Source organism: Drosophila albomicans, chromosome 2L, assembly GCF_009650485.2.
Source record: "Drosophila albomicans strain 15112-1751.03 chromosome 2L, ASM965048v2, whole genome shotgun sequence".
In the NCBI taxonomy this organism is placed as follows: Eukaryota; Metazoa; Arthropoda; class Insecta; order Diptera; family Drosophilidae; genus Drosophila; species Drosophila albomicans.
This window is the reverse complement of record NC_047628.2, coordinates 28,538,091-28,555,651: the sequence shown is the minus strand read 5'-3', so window position 1 is coordinate 28,555,651 and position 17,561 is coordinate 28,538,091. Positions and strand designations below refer to the sequence as shown.

Below are 17,561 nucleotides of genomic sequence, written 5' to 3'. Positions count from 1 at the left end.
CCCATATTTATTGCTTTTAAAACCACAGAACCCAGCGATCAACGCAATCCTTGCTATCCGAATCCATGTGCGGAGAATGCGGTCTGCACACCACACAATGATGCCGCCCGTTGCAGCTGTATTGAGCCTTACTTTGGAGATCCTTATAGCACTGGCTGTCGTCCTGAATGTATTTACAATTCCGAGTGTCCTTCGTCTTTGGCATGCATTAAGCAGCATTGTCGCAATCCTTGCACGGGTGCTTGTGGAGCTAATGCCGAGTGTGCAGTCGTCAATCATTTGCCCACCTGCAGTTGTACTCGTGGATTCGAAGGTGATCCCTTCGTGGGCTGCAAACGCACTCCGATTGGACCAATTAGTGTATGTGAACCGAATCCATGTGGGCCTAACAGCATATGCCGAACAGTCGAGGGACACCCGACGTGCAGCTGCAAGGTTGGCTACTTCGGTGCTCCGCCTACATGCCGACCGGAGTGTGTGGTTAGCGCAGAATGTGCCCAAAATTTGGCTTGTATCAATCAAAAGTGCGCTGATCCTTGCAGTGGCACGTGCGGCTTCAATGCCAAGTGTCAAGTGAACAACCACAACCCCATTTGCACCTGTCCCAAGAATTATGTCGGCGATCCATTCGAGCAATGTGTACCAAAACGTAAGTTTTAAAGTATTCATTACTCGCTTCGTTTAATATTTTCATTGATTAGCTGAACCACGTCCAGCGGTAAATCCCTGCCTGCCCAACCCTTGTGGACCTAATGCCAAATGCCGCGATGTGAATAATCGTGCAGAATGCTCTTGCTTGGCTGGCATGTTTGGTGCTCCGCCAAACTGCCGACCCGAGTGCGTCATTCATCAGGATTGTCCTTCAAATCGCGCATGCATACGCCAACGTTGCGAGGATCCTTGTGTCGGTACTTGTGGCTTCAACGCCCTCTGCACAACACAAAACCATCAGCCTAAGTGTAGCTGTCTCGAGAACTATCAGGGTGATCCCTATACTGGTTGCAATATGATTGAAAGTGAGTACCCGCCTTTGATTATTTGCTATTCCCTTATTGGCGTTCGATCACAACATTGTGATTCCCTTCAAAACGCCCACAATGTCTCCTTAATGTTGTATGTTCTTTTCAGTGGTGTTAGAAGGGGTTTAGTTTTAAGGGGTCTATGGTCTACTCATTTCATGCATGTTCTTTGTATTATGTACATATTCAAACATTATTCTTTCATCCACTTAAATACCCTGTGCCCGGACTAAAGTGACTTTAATGAACGCAGACAAAAGTTCAAATATAAATCTGCTTTTAAAAACCTATACATGAGACTGACTAAATTAAGAAGATGACTTAGCAATGTCCATTCAAAAAAACTGTCGCCAACAAAAGACTGATAAACTGATCAAAAACATATGCTAAACTAAATCACTGACTGTCTTAGGTACACGGTAACTAAAGTCGGTCATTCTCGACTATATCGCATTGCCTTATAATTATATGTAAATTTATGTATATGCCTAGTTTGTAAGCCTATCTTGTATTTCCTTATTTTGTATTTATTCACATCTTGTTCGTCATCTGCTGCTTGCTATTTCCATTTGCCTATACCACAAACAGTTGTGGTACCCGATTTGCCCACTGATCCATGCTATCCATCGCCATGTGGTGCGAATGCCATTTGTCGCGAACGCAACGGTGCTGGCTCATGCAGCTGCATCCAAAACTACTTTGGAGATCCGTACATTAATTGTCGCCCCGAATGCGTACAAAACAGTGATTGCCCCACAAGCAAGGCCTGCATCAATATGAAGTGCCAAGATCCCTGTGCTAATGCCTGTGGTTATAATGCCATCTGTCGAGTTGCGCACCACCAACCCGTTTGTAGTTGTGAATCCGGTTTCACAGGGAATCCACTTCGCGCCTGCGTGGAGAAACCCTCAAGTATGATGGACCCCTTTTTCTATACAGATCCTCAGTTAATACCTATACGACCTTTCATAGATATGTATCTACCAATTCCGAAAGACCCATGCAGACCCTCACCCTGTGGCCTCTTCAGCACGTGTCACGTTGTTGGAGATCGTCCCGTTTGTGCTTGCTTGCCAGATTACATGGGCAGTCCGCCCAATTGCAAGCCCGAGTGTGTAATTAGTGCAGAATGCCCATCAAACAGGGCCTGCATCAATCAGAGATGTTCCGATCCATGCCCTGGCACTTGTGGTTATAATGCGCGCTGTCGCACCACCAACCACTCGCCTATATGCAGCTGTTATGATGGTTACACCGGTGATCCATTCCATCAGTGTCTGCCCGAAAGAAGTAGGTTCCTCCTTAAGATCTTTGCCAGGCAGCTCGAATTACAATTTGTCATCCTTATAGAGCCAATCGTGGTACCCGACCCCATAATACCAGTCAATCCTTGCATCCCATCGCCCTGTGGCCCCAACTCGCAATGCCAAGCGTCCAGCCAGGGCGCTGTCTGCGCTTGCATCAACAACTATGTTGGACGTCCGCCCGCTTGTCGTCCCGAGTGCAGCATCAACTCCGAGTGTCCGGCGCGCATGGCTTGTATGAATGCTCGCTGTGCTGATCCCTGCATTGGATCCTGTGGCAATAATGCCATATGTCATGTCAGCTCTCATGCACCGGTGTGCATGTGTCAGCCTGGTTTTACAGGCGATCCCTTTACCGGCTGTTATCAGATCCTGGAAAGTACGTTTACACGCGTTGTTTGCTCAAAGAATTATTACTCAAATCCCCGTGTTTCATTCTCTATTAAACTCGTAGCACCTATTGAGACCACTCAACCTTGTCGACCTAGTCCTTGTGGCTTAAATGCCCTTTGTGAGGAACGTAATCGTGCCGCTGCTTGCAAGTGCGTGCCTGAATACTTTGGAGATCCTTATGTAGAATGCCGACCCGAGTGCGTCATCAACTCAGACTGTCCTAAATCTCGCGCCTGCGTGAACCAGAAATGCGTTGATCCTTGCCCAGGCATGTGTGGCCACAGCGCCCAATGTGCCGTCTTCAATCATGCGCCCAACTGCGAATGCCTGCCAGGCTACACTGGAAATCCCATCGCTGGTTGTCATCTTATTCCTGAAACTCCGCGATGTAAGACTCTAGGGATTTTTCTCCACCACAAACAAAATTCTCATATTAATAGCACACTCTTCGCATGTAGATCCCGAACCCATTGTGCCCGAAAATCCTTGTCAACCCTCACCGTGTGGCCTTTACAGCAATTGTCGAGCATTGAACGGCCATGCCGTATGCTCGTGTGTGCCCAATTATGAGGGTGCTCCACCTAATTGCCGACCAGAATGCATGAGCAGTTCCGAGTGCAGCCAGGATAAGTCGTGCATCAACGAACGCTGCAAAGATCCCTGTCCCGGCACATGCGGTCAAAATGCTTTATGCCGAGTCGTCAATCACAATCCTATCTGTTCATGCAGCCCCGGCTTTAATGGTGATCCCTTTATACGGTGTCTACCCGAACAGAGTAAGAAACCCACACAGACCAATCATTGTTGCATCCTTTCATTGGGAGCTGCAAAATTATCGATGGGCTTCTTTAGTAATCGAATTTTCGAACATGTCCCTATTATCGATTCAAAATGCAACGCTAAATTGTCTTTGTTTGGCTATCCTATCTATGATTTTGCAGCTCCACTTTACATCATCTCATTGCCTCATTCAACATACGATTCTTTATCTATATATACATCTATATCTATATCTTTCTTTTTTATGTACAAACTTTTTATATGGCTTTTATTGTGGTGCATGCTGTTATCATTTGGTGTTATTGATTGGTATGGAATGGTAAAATGTAGAACGTCCCATTGTAAGTGGCCGCGTTGATCCATGTGTGCCATCGCCATGTGGTCCCAACTCGCAATGTCGGGTGTCGGCTGCCAATGAGCAACCTGTGTGCTCATGCTTGCAACATTATGTGGGTAGGGCGCCAAATTGCCGCCCGGAATGCACATCGAACTCCGAGTGTACCGGCAATATGGCCTGCATCAATTTACGCTGTCAAGACCCCTGTGTGGGCACCTGCGGCATTCAGACCACATGCCTTGTAAATAATCACAGACCCATTTGCCGTTGCCTTGATGGTTATGCGGGCGATCCATTCTCAGAGTGTAGTCCGCAAAGTAAGAACTCGACCCCATCGCATATTTGAGTTTCTCGTCTTCTAAATCTTGCCCTCTCTTTACAATATATTAGTTGTTGTACCGCCTGAAATTGCCAATCCCTGCAACCCAAGTCCCTGTGGTGCCAATGCACTCTGCAAGGAACGTAACGGCGTCGGATCCTGCACTTGTCTACCAGAATATAGTGGTGATCCGTACACGGAGTGCCGTCCGGAATGTGTTCTCAACAGTGACTGCTCAAAGAATCGAGCGTGCCTCAACAACAAGTGCCGCGATCCCTGTCCTGGAGTCTGTGGCGTTGCCGCCGAATGCCACGTGATCAATCACTCACCCAGTTGCAGTTGCCCCTCTGGTTTCACGGGCAACCCCTCGCAATATTGCCGCGAAATACCCAAATGTAGAGTATTTGCTAGTAATTCCCTTTTGATCAGTTTAGTAATCGTTAAAACAATATTTTAGTGGCGCCACCAGTGCAACCTTGTCGACCATCGCCTTGTGGTCCTTATAGCCAGTGCCGTGAGGTAAATGGTCATGCGGTCTGCTCATGCATTACCAACTATATTGGTGCCCCACCTGCCTGTCGTCCCGAGTGTTCGGTTAGTTCCGAGTGCTCGCAAGACAAGGCCTGTGTGAATTCACGCTGTGTAGATCCATGCCCAGGCACCTGTGCGAGCGAGGCTCACTGCAAGGTGACCAATCACAATCCAATCTGCTCCTGTCCACCTGGCTACACTGGCGATCCGTTCGTACGCTGTGCTCCGTGGCAACCTGATGCACCTGAGACACCCAAATCCAATGAAAATCCATGCGTGCCAAGTCCATGCGGTCCAAACTCGCAGTGCCGCGTTGTCGGCGAAACGGGTGTCTGCTCCTGCCTGCCGAACTACATAGGACGTGCTCCTAATTGTCGTCCTGAGTGCACGCAAAACTCTGAGTGTCCGGCCAATTTAGCCTGCGTCAATGAGCGTTGCAAGGACCCATGTCCTGGATCTTGTGGCTTTAATGCCTACTGCAATGTGGTGAACCACTCGCCTGTTTGTAATTGCGAGAGTGGTTACTCCGGTGACCCATTCGCTGGCTGCAATCCACAACGTAAGCCTGATAGATATCCCCATTATACGTGTGACTTGAGCTAATCTTGTCCTCAACTTCCATCACTTAGCAATTACTGTGCCCGAAGAACGTTTGACTCCATGTATACCTTCACCTTGCGGTCCGAACGCCGAGTGTCGAGAACGCAATGGTGCCGGATCCTGCACTTGCCTGCCGGAATATTTCGGTGATCCGTATAGCGGCTGTCGTCCTGAGTGCGTGGTCAACAGTGATTGTGTCCGCGACAGATCGTGTATCAATCAGAAATGCGTGGACCCCTGTCCAGGTGTTTGTGGCTTGAATGCCGAATGTCGTGTATCTAATCACTTGCCCAGCTGTCACTGCCTTTCCGGTTACACTGGAAACCCTTCAAGTGCTTGCCGAGAAATACCCCAACTCCCCGCTCCACGTATGTTTTACCTTAACTCCCCTCAAATGCAAATACTCAAAGTAAACCGAACCTCGTACCTTTCAACAGCTGTAAATGTCAATCCATGCGTGCCCTCACCCTGTGGTCCATATAGTCAATGCCGTGAAATTAACAACCATGCCGTATGCTCCTGCCAACCTTCTTTTACTGGTTCAGCGCCTAACTGTAGGCCTGAGTGCATTGTTAGCTCTGATTGCGCTCAAAATCTCAACTGTCAAAATCAAAAGTGCGTGGACCCGTGTCCAGGTACTTGTGGTCTGGAAGCGCGTTGCCAGGTCATTAATCACTATCCTGCATGCTCCTGTGCCCCAGGCTATACCGGAGATCCCTTCAATAGATGTACACGTATTATATGTAAGCATGAGTAGTCCTCAAAAGCTGAGTGGTTCACGCCAGTTGGACAAGGCAAGAACAAATTTTATGAGATTAAGTTATTAAGTCGGTTTTATTAGAATCTCCTGTCCAGCTGGTTTAAGGTCTCACTCACTATTTCTTTCTTGCATGTATATAAATCCTTCACCTTAATGTTGTACTTCTCTTCCACTTTATGTACTCTCTACACTATCTCCATCTATCTGTGTAATGTGTAAATGTATATGTGTTTGCAACTATACTTCAACTACTCTGTGGGCATTATTGGCTAATGTAGTGGATGAAACAACACCCAAAGTACCCGGTAATCCTTGTGCGCCCTCACCCTGTGGGCCCAACTCCAAATGCGTCGATATACGCGCTTCACCTGCATGCTCCTGCCTGCCCGACTATATCGGCAGACCACCCAACTGCCGACCCGAATGCACGACAAGTCCAGATTGCCCAGCCAATCTTGCATGTATTAACCAGCGCTGTGCCAATCCATGTATCGGTGCCTGTGGCCTGCATTCTCAATGCATGGTCATCAAGCATAATCCGAACTGTCAGTGCGAGCCTGGTTATACCGGAGATCCTTTCTCCGCCGGCTGTGCCATTATACAACAAAGTATAAATCAACCGGCCATTCAAACTTATCGCAGTACTAACATATTACTTTTATCTCATCTTATTTCTCCTTGATCTAGTCATTCCAACAGAAGCGCCACGTAATCCATGTAATCCCAGCCCTTGTGGAGCCAATGCCATTTGTCGGGAACGCAACGGAGCCGGCTCCTGCGCCTGTCAGCCAGAGTACTTCGGTGATCCGTACAGCGGATGTCGTCCAGAATGTGTGCAAAACGCCGACTGCGATCGTTCTCGTGCATGTATTAATAACAAGTGCCAGGATCCATGCCCAGGTGCCTGTGGCATCAATGCTGAATGTCGTGTTCTGAATCATGCACCCAACTGCATGTGCTTTGATGGTTATGAAGGAGATCCGCATCGGTCATGTGCCCTCATCGAAGTGGTAACACGCCGTCCAGAGAATCCCTGTCAACCATCGCCTTGTGGACCTAACAGTCAGTGCCATGATCAAAACAGCCATGCTGTCTGCAGTTGCTTGGAGGGTTACATTGGAGCACCGCCCACCTGCAAGCCAGAATGTGTTGTCAGCTCAGAGTGTGCTCAGAATCGTGCATGCGTCAATCAGAAGTGTGCTGATCCTTGCCGTGGTGCTTGTGGAGAGAATGCCAAGTGCCAAGTTGTCAATCATAATCCTATATGCAGCTGTGTACCAGGAATGACTGGAGATCCGATCTCAGGTTGTGTCAAGGATGTCGCCAAATCTACAGAAAATCCATGTGTGCCATCACCATGCGGTCCAAACTCTATATGCCGTGAGATCGGTGAACAGGCCGCTTGCTCTTGCCAGACGAATTACATTGGTCGCCCGCCCAACTGTCGACCCGAGTGTACCAATAACGACGAATGTCAGAATCATTTGTCCTGTCAGCAGGAACGATGTGTGGATCCTTGTCCTGGCTCATGTGGCAGTAATGCCGTTTGCCAGGTAGTGCAACACAATGCTGTCTGCTCCTGTGCTGATGGCTACGAAGGAGATCCCCTCTTTGGCTGCCAACCTTTGACTCCAATATTAACCACTACACCACACTCATCACCATGCGAACCTTCCCCCTGTGGTCCTCATGCCGAGTGTAGAGAACGCAACGGCGCTGGCGCCTGCTATTGCCACGAGGGCTTCGAGGGCAATCCCTACGATGCCCAGCGGGGTTGTCGACGCGAATGCGAGACTAATGATGAATGTAGTCCGGCCCAGGCTTGTGTGCGTTTCAAGTGTATTGATCCCTGTGCCAATATGTGCGGCGAGTTTGCTATCTGCACAGTGGATAACCATGTGCCAAACTGTAACTGCCCTGATGGATATAGTGGAGATCCGTTCTTCAGCTGCCGTCCTGTGCCGCGCACACCACCGCCACCAGTAAATCCCTGCGTTCCATCACCCTGTGGCCCCAACAGCAATTGCCGCAGCATTAACAACCAGGCGGTTTGTTCCTGCCAGTCCGGCTTTGTCAATCAACCCCCCAATTGCCGACCCGAGTGTGTGGTAAACGCTGAATGCGCTCCGGAACGGGCTTGTGTCACTAACAAGTGCGTGGATCCATGCCTGCATACGTGTGGCGTTCGCGCCATCTGTACCACCAAGAATCATAGCCCCATTTGCACATGTCCGCGTGGCATGACTGGCGATCCTTTCGTGCAGTGCAGCAAGATACGTAAGTATTTCAACTTAAAACACAATTAAGGCTTTTCTAAATTGGTTTTTGTATACACTATACTTAATCGATTCGTTTTATATCAGCTGTAACACATCTATACCATATTTCTTTCTCTCTCGCCCTCAGCAATCACTATTGATGTAACCACACCTCAACCACCCGTACCTTCTTGTGTACCTTCGCCTTGCGGTCCGAACTCTAAATGCCAAATTGTTGGTGGCAGTCCTGCCTGCTCATGCCTGCCCGACTTTATTGGCGCACCACCCAGCTGTCGCCCACAATGCGTTCTCAATTCCGAGTGCGGACCCAACGAAGCGTGCATCAATCAAAAGTGTCGCGATCCTTGCCCTGGCTCCTGTGGCTTTGAAGCTAAGTGTCATGTTCTCAATCATTTGCCCATTTGCAACTGCATTGAAGGCTTTACCGGCGATCCATTCATACGCTGCAGCAAGCTTCCTGAGGAGAAGACGCCCGCACAACCTAACGATCCATGCAATCCAAATCCGTGTGGCCCGAATGCCGATTGCTTCAGCGGCGAATGTCGCTGCCAAAATAACTATCAGGGCAATCCCTTCGAGGGCTGCCGACCGGAATGCACACTGTCAGCCGATTGTTCCAGAGACAAGGCGTGCATGCGCAACAGATGTGTGGATCCGTGCCCCGGCACTTGTGGTAACAATGCCATTTGCGAGGTGCTCAATCACATACCAGTTTGCTCATGTCAACAAGGATACGAAGGTGATCCATTCACCATTTGCCGCCCGAAACCAATCGTTACAGTGCCCGAGGTCAAGGCCTGCTCGCCCACACCATGTGGAGCTAACAGTCAATGTCGCGATATTAACGGTCATGCTGTCTGCTCCTGCCTGGAAGGTTACATAGGAAGTCCGCCACAATGCCGACCCGAATGTGTTGTTTCCAGTGAATGCTCGGCTTTGCAAGCTTGCGTCAACAAGAAATGCGTCGATCCTTGCGCCGGCGCCTGCGGCATTGAAGCACGCTGTGAGGTCATCAATCACAGTCCCATCTGCGGTTGTCCACCTGGAACAACTGGTGATCCGTTCAAGAGCTGTACTGAAAACATACTGCCCAAAGAGGTCGACACTGATACACCAGCGCCTAGTGATCCATGTGTTCCGACGCCATGTGGACCCAATTCCATATGCAAGGCAGACGACAAGGGTCCAGTATGCCAATGCCTGCCAGAGTTCTTTGGAGCGCCACCCAATTGTCGTGTCGAGTGCATCATTAATCCTGATTGCCCCTCCACGCAGGCATGCATCAACAACAAGTGTCGCGATCCCTGTCCCGGTTCCTGTGGTACCAATTCCGAATGCCGTGTCATTGGTCACTCGGTGTCCTGCTCCTGCCCGCCTGGTTTTGCAGGCAATGCATTTGTGCAGTGCGTCCAACAACGAGAGGAGCCTCCAAAACCTTGTGATCCGTCGCCATGTGGTGCTAACGCCGAGTGCATCGAACGCAACGGCGCCGCCGCCTGCAGATGCATCGATGAGTACCAGGGCAATCCCTACGAAGGTTGCCGACCCGAATGCGTGCTTAGCTCAGACTGTCCGACAGACAAGGCGTGCATACGCAACAAGTGCCAGGATCCTTGCCCTGGCATCTGCGGCTCCAATGCTCAGTGCTATGCCATCAATCACGTGCCCAACTGCGTCTGCAACGATGGTTATACTGGAGATCCATTCTCCAATTGCCGACGCTTTGAGCCAGTAACACCAGGACCTGTTGCGGATCCTTGTAATCCATCACCTTGCGGCGCGAACAGCAAATGCCGCGCTGCTAATGGCCTAGCCGTATGTTCCTGCCTGGAGACCTTCATCGGAGCTCCACCCAATTGCAAGCCAGAATGCACAGTAAATGCGGAGTGTCCACAGAACAAGGCGTGCCACAAGTTCCGTTGCGCAAATCCTTGTGCCGGCATCTGTGGCAACAATGCCAAGTGCGAGGTGATCAATCACAATCCTATTTGTAGTTGCCCTCTGGAAATGACCGGCGATCCCTTCGCGCGCTGCTATCCAGTACCAGAACCACAACCTAAAAAAGAACCTACACAACAAAATCCTTGCCAACCATCACCATGCGGCCTCTATGCAGAATGCCGCGTGCGCGGTGAGCAAGCTTCTTGCTCTTGCCTGGCCAACTACATTGGAGCACCGCCAAATTGCCGTCCCGAATGCGTGGTCAACACCGACTGTGCCTCCGATCGCGCTTGCATCGCTGAAAAGTGTCGCGATCCTTGCGATGGTTCCTGCGGTATCAACTCTGAATGTCGCATACAGAATCATTTGGCCATTTGCACATGTCGTGCCGCCTTCACTGGCGATCCATTTGTCCAGTGTGTGGAAATTATCGAACGTGCACCACCACAACCTGACACTCCGGTGGATCCTTGCGATCTGCAGCCTTGTGGTGCGAATGCAGAGTGCCGAGATGGCATTTGCAGTTGCCTTACCGATTACCAGGGTGATCCCTACACCGGTTGTCGTCCGGAATGCACGCTGAGCACCGACTGTTCCCCAAATAAGGCTTGTCTCAATAAGAAGTGTGTTGATCCCTGCCCCGGTACTTGTGGTCAGAACTCCCAATGTGACGTGTCCAATCATATACCAATCTGCAGTTGCCTACAAGGCTATACGGGCGATCCATTTGTCCATTGCCGTCAAGAGACACCCGCGCCTAAGGATCCATGCCAGCCAAATCCATGTGGACCCAACAGCTTGTGCCATGTGTCCGCCCAGGGTGCCGTTTGTGCCTGTCAACCAGGCATGCTTGGATCACCACCTGCATGCAAACCAGAATGTATTGTCAGCTCAGAGTGCTCTCTGCAAACGGCTTGCATTCAGAAGAAGTGCGTAGACCCGTGCCCAGGCGCATGCGGTCAATTCGCACGCTGCCAGGTGATTAATCACAACCCATCGTGCTCATGCAACACTGGCTTCACTGGCGATCCATTTACACGCTGTTACCAAGAGGAACGCAAACCACAGCCTGTACAACCGGAGCATCCTTGCGTACCCTCGCCATGCGGACCCAACTCTGAGTGTAAGGAACTCAACGGCAATCCGGCTTGCTCCTGCGCTGCCACATTTATTGGCACGCCACCAAACTGCCGACCCGAGTGTACCATCAATCCGGAATGTGCCCCCACCAAAGCATGCATACGACAAAAGTGCGCTGATCCCTGTGTGGGTGCCTGCGGATTCAATGCCCGTTGTAATGTGGCTAATCATCAACCCATCTGCACTTGCGATGTGGGCTATACTGGAGATCCATTCACTGGCTGTCAACGTGAGCAAGGTAGGACACTGTTTTCTTTATCTATTTACCCAATCAGTTAGTTAGCTCAAGGCGTAAACCAGCTTGGTTTTCGGTCGCTTTAATGGACTTTGTTCCAATCACGCCCTTTAGTACACTGTTCTCACTTGTTCACCCGCTTAATTCAAGTTACATTAATTTTAAAGTAAATTTTGTTTACGCCTTGATAGGGCAAATTTTTAATTGAAAGTGAAACTGAACCGCGGTTACCCTATGCTCAAGTGAATTAAATTTAAAATTACTATTATTATTATATAAATTATTTTATCAAACATTTTCCCCTGACCAAAATAAATGCCCCATCAATATTTCAGTTTCACTTTCCAGCAAAGCGCATTGGAACGAAACACAAAAAATATTTCGGAACATTATTAGTAATTACACAATCTCCGTACATAACTTTTCAAATGCTCAGCACACTTGTGAAAGATTACAGTAGTAATGCTTTTCATTTACTATTTAAGTAAAATATGTTAGCTGACCTTAAATTAATTAATTAATATGTTCAGAAATTGATCTAGCTAAGCATTTGAAATAGTTATTTACGAGTATTATGCAATACCAAAGTCACATCAAATACACTGACACCGTCGCAAATCGTTCTAATGCGCCCAAAGTTATTTAGCAAGTTTGTCTCACATATTTTAATTGCATTAAAAGTTTTGATTATCGTACGCACAAGCACAATGCATTGCATAAAAAGTGTTTTTTGTTTTTTGGCAACACAATCATTCCATTGTTTCATTACACTGAAGCGAAATGCAAATTTCAGAGCACTACATTCTGTACGAGTTGTCTGAATTGTGGCTTGTTTCTGGAAGTGACATGTGTGTGACAGTAGTCAAAATTTTTAATTAGTTTATAGTTGTTGAACATTGATTATTTTTTATTATTTTATATGCTTTTTAACGCCTCAATATACAATATGCAAACTTCTCACGCCTTTATCGTAATTGCTAAACCCAAAGAACGCCTTGAAATGACTTAACCCTTGGCCTTATTCTGATTGTTTGTTACCGCTTTTCGAAGTAATATGTTTGTCCCATGACCCAAAAACCATACACCGAAACTTGTTGTGGACCTTTGAAATGCTTCTACTTATATATGAAAACTTGAATATGACCCCAATTGATCTCTGCCTAACCTCGAATTCGATACCCTAACCCCCAAAAATCCCAAAATTGAGTACTGCCTTGTTGTCGTCGACCCAAAACGAAATTCTGCCTTTTATTTTTAACATCGGTTCGCCGCAAAAATGGATTATAAATCATCACCAATACTAGTCAACAATTACCAAAAACTAAACAGCGCTTATTAATTAGTTAGATATTAGATAATATACTACTAAGCCCATTGTAACTCTTTAGAATCAAAACCTTAATCAATTATAATAAAAAACAAAAATTTTAACAATACTGCAATAAATCGATTGTTATAAGAGACGCCACGTATAAATTTGTTTTAATTACGTCACATAAATTATAACGTAACGATGCGCTTGTTACGTTATGCGACACTGCACACAACAATTACACAACAACACTACGCACTCTGCAAAATTTAATCTGCACATATTGCAAACTATGCAATTATAACTGCAAACATTGCACTGCGTTTAATAACTCTAAAAATGTGAAAACCAAACTAAATTTATTAATTGGATTTACAACACTTAATTCGTGCTCTAATCCCTCCACCAAATGACACAAAAATGGATTTATCAACACACGCAAATGCAATTAAAAAAAAGTTTTCGGTTCGTACTAAACCCGTAAAACTAAAGAAACGTTATTAAAATTTCTGCCTCTCTCCAAAACTCTCTCCCTCCTCTTAAACTGCTCATTTCCGAAAACAGAAAGGATTGTTAACGAGCAGATCACCCCCTGTGAACCGAATCCATGTGGATCGAATGCTGTTTGCCGCGAACAAAATGGCATTGGTTCTTGCCAATGTCTGCCTGATTACTTTGGGGATCCCTACCAATCCTGCCGTCCCGAATGTGTACGTAACTCCGACTGCCCGACGAACAAAGCATGCCAGCAGCAAAAGTGTCGCAATCCATGCCCTGGCACCTGTGGCACTAATGCCGATTGCCGCGTAACCAATCATCTGCCCACATGCAATTGTCGCATCGGGTACACCGGCGACCCGTACCGCTACTGCCACCTGGAACCATCACAACGTAAGACCGATTTAACTCATCAGCTGCAGTTCAACTACAAGATACCCTTTGCAGCACCTGCTATCAAAGAACCCACACAGCCCTGTCGACCATCGCCGTGTGGTCCCAACTCCCAGTGCCGAGAACTCAATGGCCAAGCAGTCTGCTCCTGCCTTGAACTCTACATCGGCTTGCCACCCAATTGCCGACCCGAGTGTGTCCTTAGCACAGAGTGTCCCACAGATCAAGCGTGCATTAGCCAACGCTGTCAGGATCCGTGCCCTGGCACCTGCGGCATTAATGCCGAGTGCCGTGTCCGTAATCACAGTCCGCTCTGTCAATGTCGTCGTGGTTTTACGGGCGACGCATTTACCCGTTGTTATGTCCTGCCACGTAAGCTAACGTCCCAATTAAAGTCTTGTCCCTGGGAAAAAAATTCGTAAAGTAAACCACACCCTTTTTTTAATCCAGCCCCCGCACCATCCGTCCCACAAATTCAGCGCGACCCTTGTGTGCCAACGCCTTGCGGACTGAATAGTCAATGTCGCAATGCCCAGGGAGTGCCATCCTGCTCCTGCCTACCAGAATACATTGGCGCACCACCAAACTGCCGTCCCGAGTGTACCATCAGCGCCGAATGCGCCTCAAGCATGGCCTGCATACGAGAAAAGTGTATTGATCCTTGTCCTGGGTCATGTGGTTTTGCGGCTGAATGTAATGTCATCAATCATACGCCTATTTGTACATGTCCAACAGGATTTACGGGTGATCCGTTTAGCAGTTGTCGCCTGGCACCACCAGAGCCTGTCCTAAGTGAGTTCTCCCATTTCAAAGGGATGCAAATCTTTGTTCTAATCGCTTATCGATTAATCATAGATGAATACGTGGATCGTTGTCAACCGTCGCCTTGTGGTCCAAATGCTCAATGCAATGATGGTATCTGTACGTGTCTGCCTGAGTTCCATGGCGATCCCTACGCCGGTTGTCGTCCAGAATGCGTACTCAACTCGGACTGTCCACGAGACAAGGGCTGCTCTCGCAGCAAATGCATCAATCCCTGCCCAGGAACTTGCGGCGAAAATGCCATCTGTGATGTCATCAACCACATACCAATGTGTAGATGCCCAGATGGTACAGCCGGAAGTGCCTTTATTCGCTGTTCCCCTGTAACAAGTACGTTCTATCGAACTTCGTTGGCTTTCACTCTATGTAATTTACATAATCCTTCTTCAGAGATCGTTACCACAAATCCTTGTCAGCCATCGCCGTGCGGACCCAACTCTCAATGCCGCGAAGTTAATCAGCAAGCTGTTTGTTCCTGCCTGCCCAACTACATCGGAGCACCACCTACATGTAGACCTGAGTGCACCTCAAATGCCGAGTGTGCTCCAACACAGGCATGTCTCAATCAACGTTGTGGTGACCCATGTCCTGGTACTTGTGGCGTCGGCGCCAATTGCGCTGTAGTCAATCATAGTCCCTTCTGTACTTGCCCAGCCCGTTTTACGGGCAATCCCTTCATACGTTGTCAACCACAAAGTAAGCAAATAATCTTTTCAGAAAGATCAGTTTATAATTCCACCAATTTCCCAGTCGAGCCTGTTCAGACCTTAGCACCAAAAGATCCGTGCCGTCCCTCACCCTGCGGACCATATTCACAATGCCGTGCCATAGGCGAAGCGCCAGCCTGTTCTTGTCTGGAGACCTTCATTGGTCGCCCGCCCAACTGTCGACCCGAGTGCGTCACCAGCTCCGACTGCAGCAGTCAGCTGGCCTGCATCAACCAGAAGTGCGCTGATCCTTGTCCAGGACGCTGTGGCCTCAATGCCGAATGTCGCGTTGTTAGCCATGCCGTTCAATGTCTCTGCCAGGAAGGTTATACAGGAGATCCATTTACACAGTGCAGCCCAGAGATTGTGCGAGACATCGAGATACGCACGCCCTGCAGCCCGAGTCCCTGTGGATCAAACGCTATTTGCAGAGAACGCGATGGAGCTGGTTCCTGCCAATGCCTCCCCGAATATTTCGGCAATCCCTACGATGGTTGCCGACCTGAATGCGTCCTCGATTCGGACTGCCCCTCGAACCGTGCTTGTCAGCAACAGAAATGCCAAGATCCCTGCCCTGGTACATGTGGACAGAATGCAATTTGCCAGGTTGTCAACCATTTGCCCTCCTGCAATTGTGTGGCTGGCTACATTGGTGACCCGTATCGTATTTGCACACGGCCAGCTGAACGTAAGCTAAATCAAACAACGTCTTTAGTGCCAAGTCTTATTCGCGTCTCCTATTTAGCTATTACTGTGGAGTATTCGAATCCTTGTGAGCCTACGCCATGTGGTCCCAACTCGCAGTGTCGTGTCGTTAACGAACAAGCGGTGTGCTCGTGTCTTCCCCTATATATAGGCCAACCACCCGCCTGCCGACCCGAATGTACCATCTCTTCGGAGTGTGCCGCTGACAAGGCATGCATCAATCAGAAGTGCGTTGATCCCTGTGTTGCAAACTCATGTGGCAGCAATGCTATTTGCCGTGTACGCAACCACAGTCCGTTATGTAGTTGTATCTCTGGTTTTACTGGCGATGCCTTTACACGTTGCTATCCCATTCCACGTAAGCAGTTATTCTTCCCGTTGTCGCCAATTGTTTACTTTAATCAGCTACCGATTCGATACTATGCAGCACCGCCCATTGAAAGAGAACAGGAACCTCTACGTGATCCTTGCGTTCCCACACCATGTGGACCACATTCCGAATGCCGCAACATTAATGGCGTACCCGCTTGCTCGTGCCTGGACACGTTCATCGGTCAAGCGCCCAACTGTCGCCCAGAGTGCACCATCAACTCGGAGTGTCCTAGCCAACAGGCGTGTATCAATCAGAAATGCCGCGATCCTTGCCCGGGTGCTTGTGGAATGAATGCCCAGTGTAGCGTTATAAATCACACTCCGCTTTGTGCTTGCATAGAGGGTTATATTGGCAATCCCTTCACCTACTGCAATCCCAGGCCACCAGCACGTAGGTGTTTAGTGAGCAGTCGTACAGAATACCGATGTTTACTTTTTTCACACATTTTTGCAGCAACAACACCTCCAGTCAAGGATGATCCTTGCAATCCCTCGCCCTGTGGTGTGAACGCCCTATGTCGGGACGGTCAATGCACTTGCTTCGCAGAGTACCAAGGTGATCCCTTTGTGGGTTGCCGTCCCGAATGTGTGCTGAACACAGATTGTGCTCAGAATCGAGCTTGTGTACGCAACAAGTGCATCGATCCTTGTCCCGGTACTTGTGGTGTTAATGCCTTGTGCGAGGTAAACAATCATGTGCCCATCTGCCGTTGCCCCGATCAAATGTCAGGCAATGCATTCTTTGAATGTCATCCTGTTGCTGCCCCACCACCACAAAATCCTTGCCAGCCTACACCTTGTGGCCCTAATAGCCAGTGCCGTGTGGTGCAGCAGACAGCGGTTTGTTCTTGCATGGCAGACTATGTGGGAAGTCCGCCTCAGTGCCGCCCCGAGTGTGTAGCCAACTCGGATTGTGCAGCCAATCAAGCTTGCCAGAATATGAAGTGTCGCGACCCGTGTCCAGGAACCTGTGGCTTTAATGCTCTCTGCAATGTGGTCAATCATGCTCCGTTCTGCAGTTGTCCTTCCGGAATGTCTGGAAATCCCTTTGTTCGCTGCCAACAAAATAGTAAGCCAGCGATAAATTTGTTTCCTCAATCTTCGCTACAACCTC

At 48.6% G+C, this 17,561-nt stretch overlaps 1 protein-coding gene across 18 annotated transcripts in view; it reads left to right on the top strand.

Annotated features, from left to right (window-relative positions):
- Positions 1 to 17,561, top strand: part of LOC117565809 (uncharacterized) — a 113,079-nt gene that overhangs the window by 64,159 nt on the left and 31,359 nt on the right. For 16 of the 18 annotated variants that reach the window (XM_034245098.2, XM_052002662.1, XM_052002660.1 and 13 more), the window contains 24 exons: positions 29 to 649; positions 702 to 1,016; positions 1,608 to 1,931; positions 1,992 to 2,309; positions 2,370 to 2,702; positions 2,778 to 3,104; positions 3,175 to 3,492; positions 3,827 to 4,150; positions 4,224 to 4,547; positions 4,610 to 5,242; positions 5,313 to 5,651; positions 5,721 to 6,026; positions 6,322 to 6,651; positions 6,731 to 8,320; positions 8,450 to 11,641; positions 13,515 to 13,841; positions 13,896 to 14,213; positions 14,292 to 14,633; positions 14,697 to 14,993; positions 15,054 to 15,359; positions 15,414 to 16,058; positions 16,116 to 16,433; positions 16,503 to 16,838; positions 16,902 to 17,516. In XM_034245098.2, the coding sequence (XP_034100989.2) occupies positions 29 to 649; positions 702 to 1,016; positions 1,608 to 1,931; positions 1,992 to 2,309; positions 2,370 to 2,702; positions 2,778 to 3,104; positions 3,175 to 3,492; positions 3,827 to 4,150; positions 4,224 to 4,547; positions 4,610 to 5,242; positions 5,313 to 5,651; positions 5,721 to 6,026; positions 6,322 to 6,651; positions 6,731 to 8,320; positions 8,450 to 11,641; positions 13,515 to 13,841; positions 13,896 to 14,213; positions 14,292 to 14,633; positions 14,697 to 14,993; positions 15,054 to 15,359; positions 15,414 to 16,058; positions 16,116 to 16,433; positions 16,503 to 16,838; positions 16,902 to 17,516 (13,098 nt within the window). The remainder of the gene's footprint in view (positions 1 to 28; positions 650 to 701; positions 1,017 to 1,607; positions 1,932 to 1,991; positions 2,310 to 2,369; positions 2,703 to 2,777; positions 3,105 to 3,174; positions 3,493 to 3,826; positions 4,151 to 4,223; positions 4,548 to 4,609; positions 5,243 to 5,312; positions 5,652 to 5,720; positions 6,027 to 6,321; positions 6,652 to 6,730; positions 8,321 to 8,449; positions 11,642 to 13,514; positions 13,842 to 13,895; positions 14,214 to 14,291; positions 14,634 to 14,696; positions 14,994 to 15,053; positions 15,360 to 15,413; positions 16,059 to 16,115; positions 16,434 to 16,502; positions 16,839 to 16,901; positions 17,517 to 17,561) is intronic. The other 2 variants (XM_052002663.1, XM_052002666.1) reach the window with 2 other exon arrangements.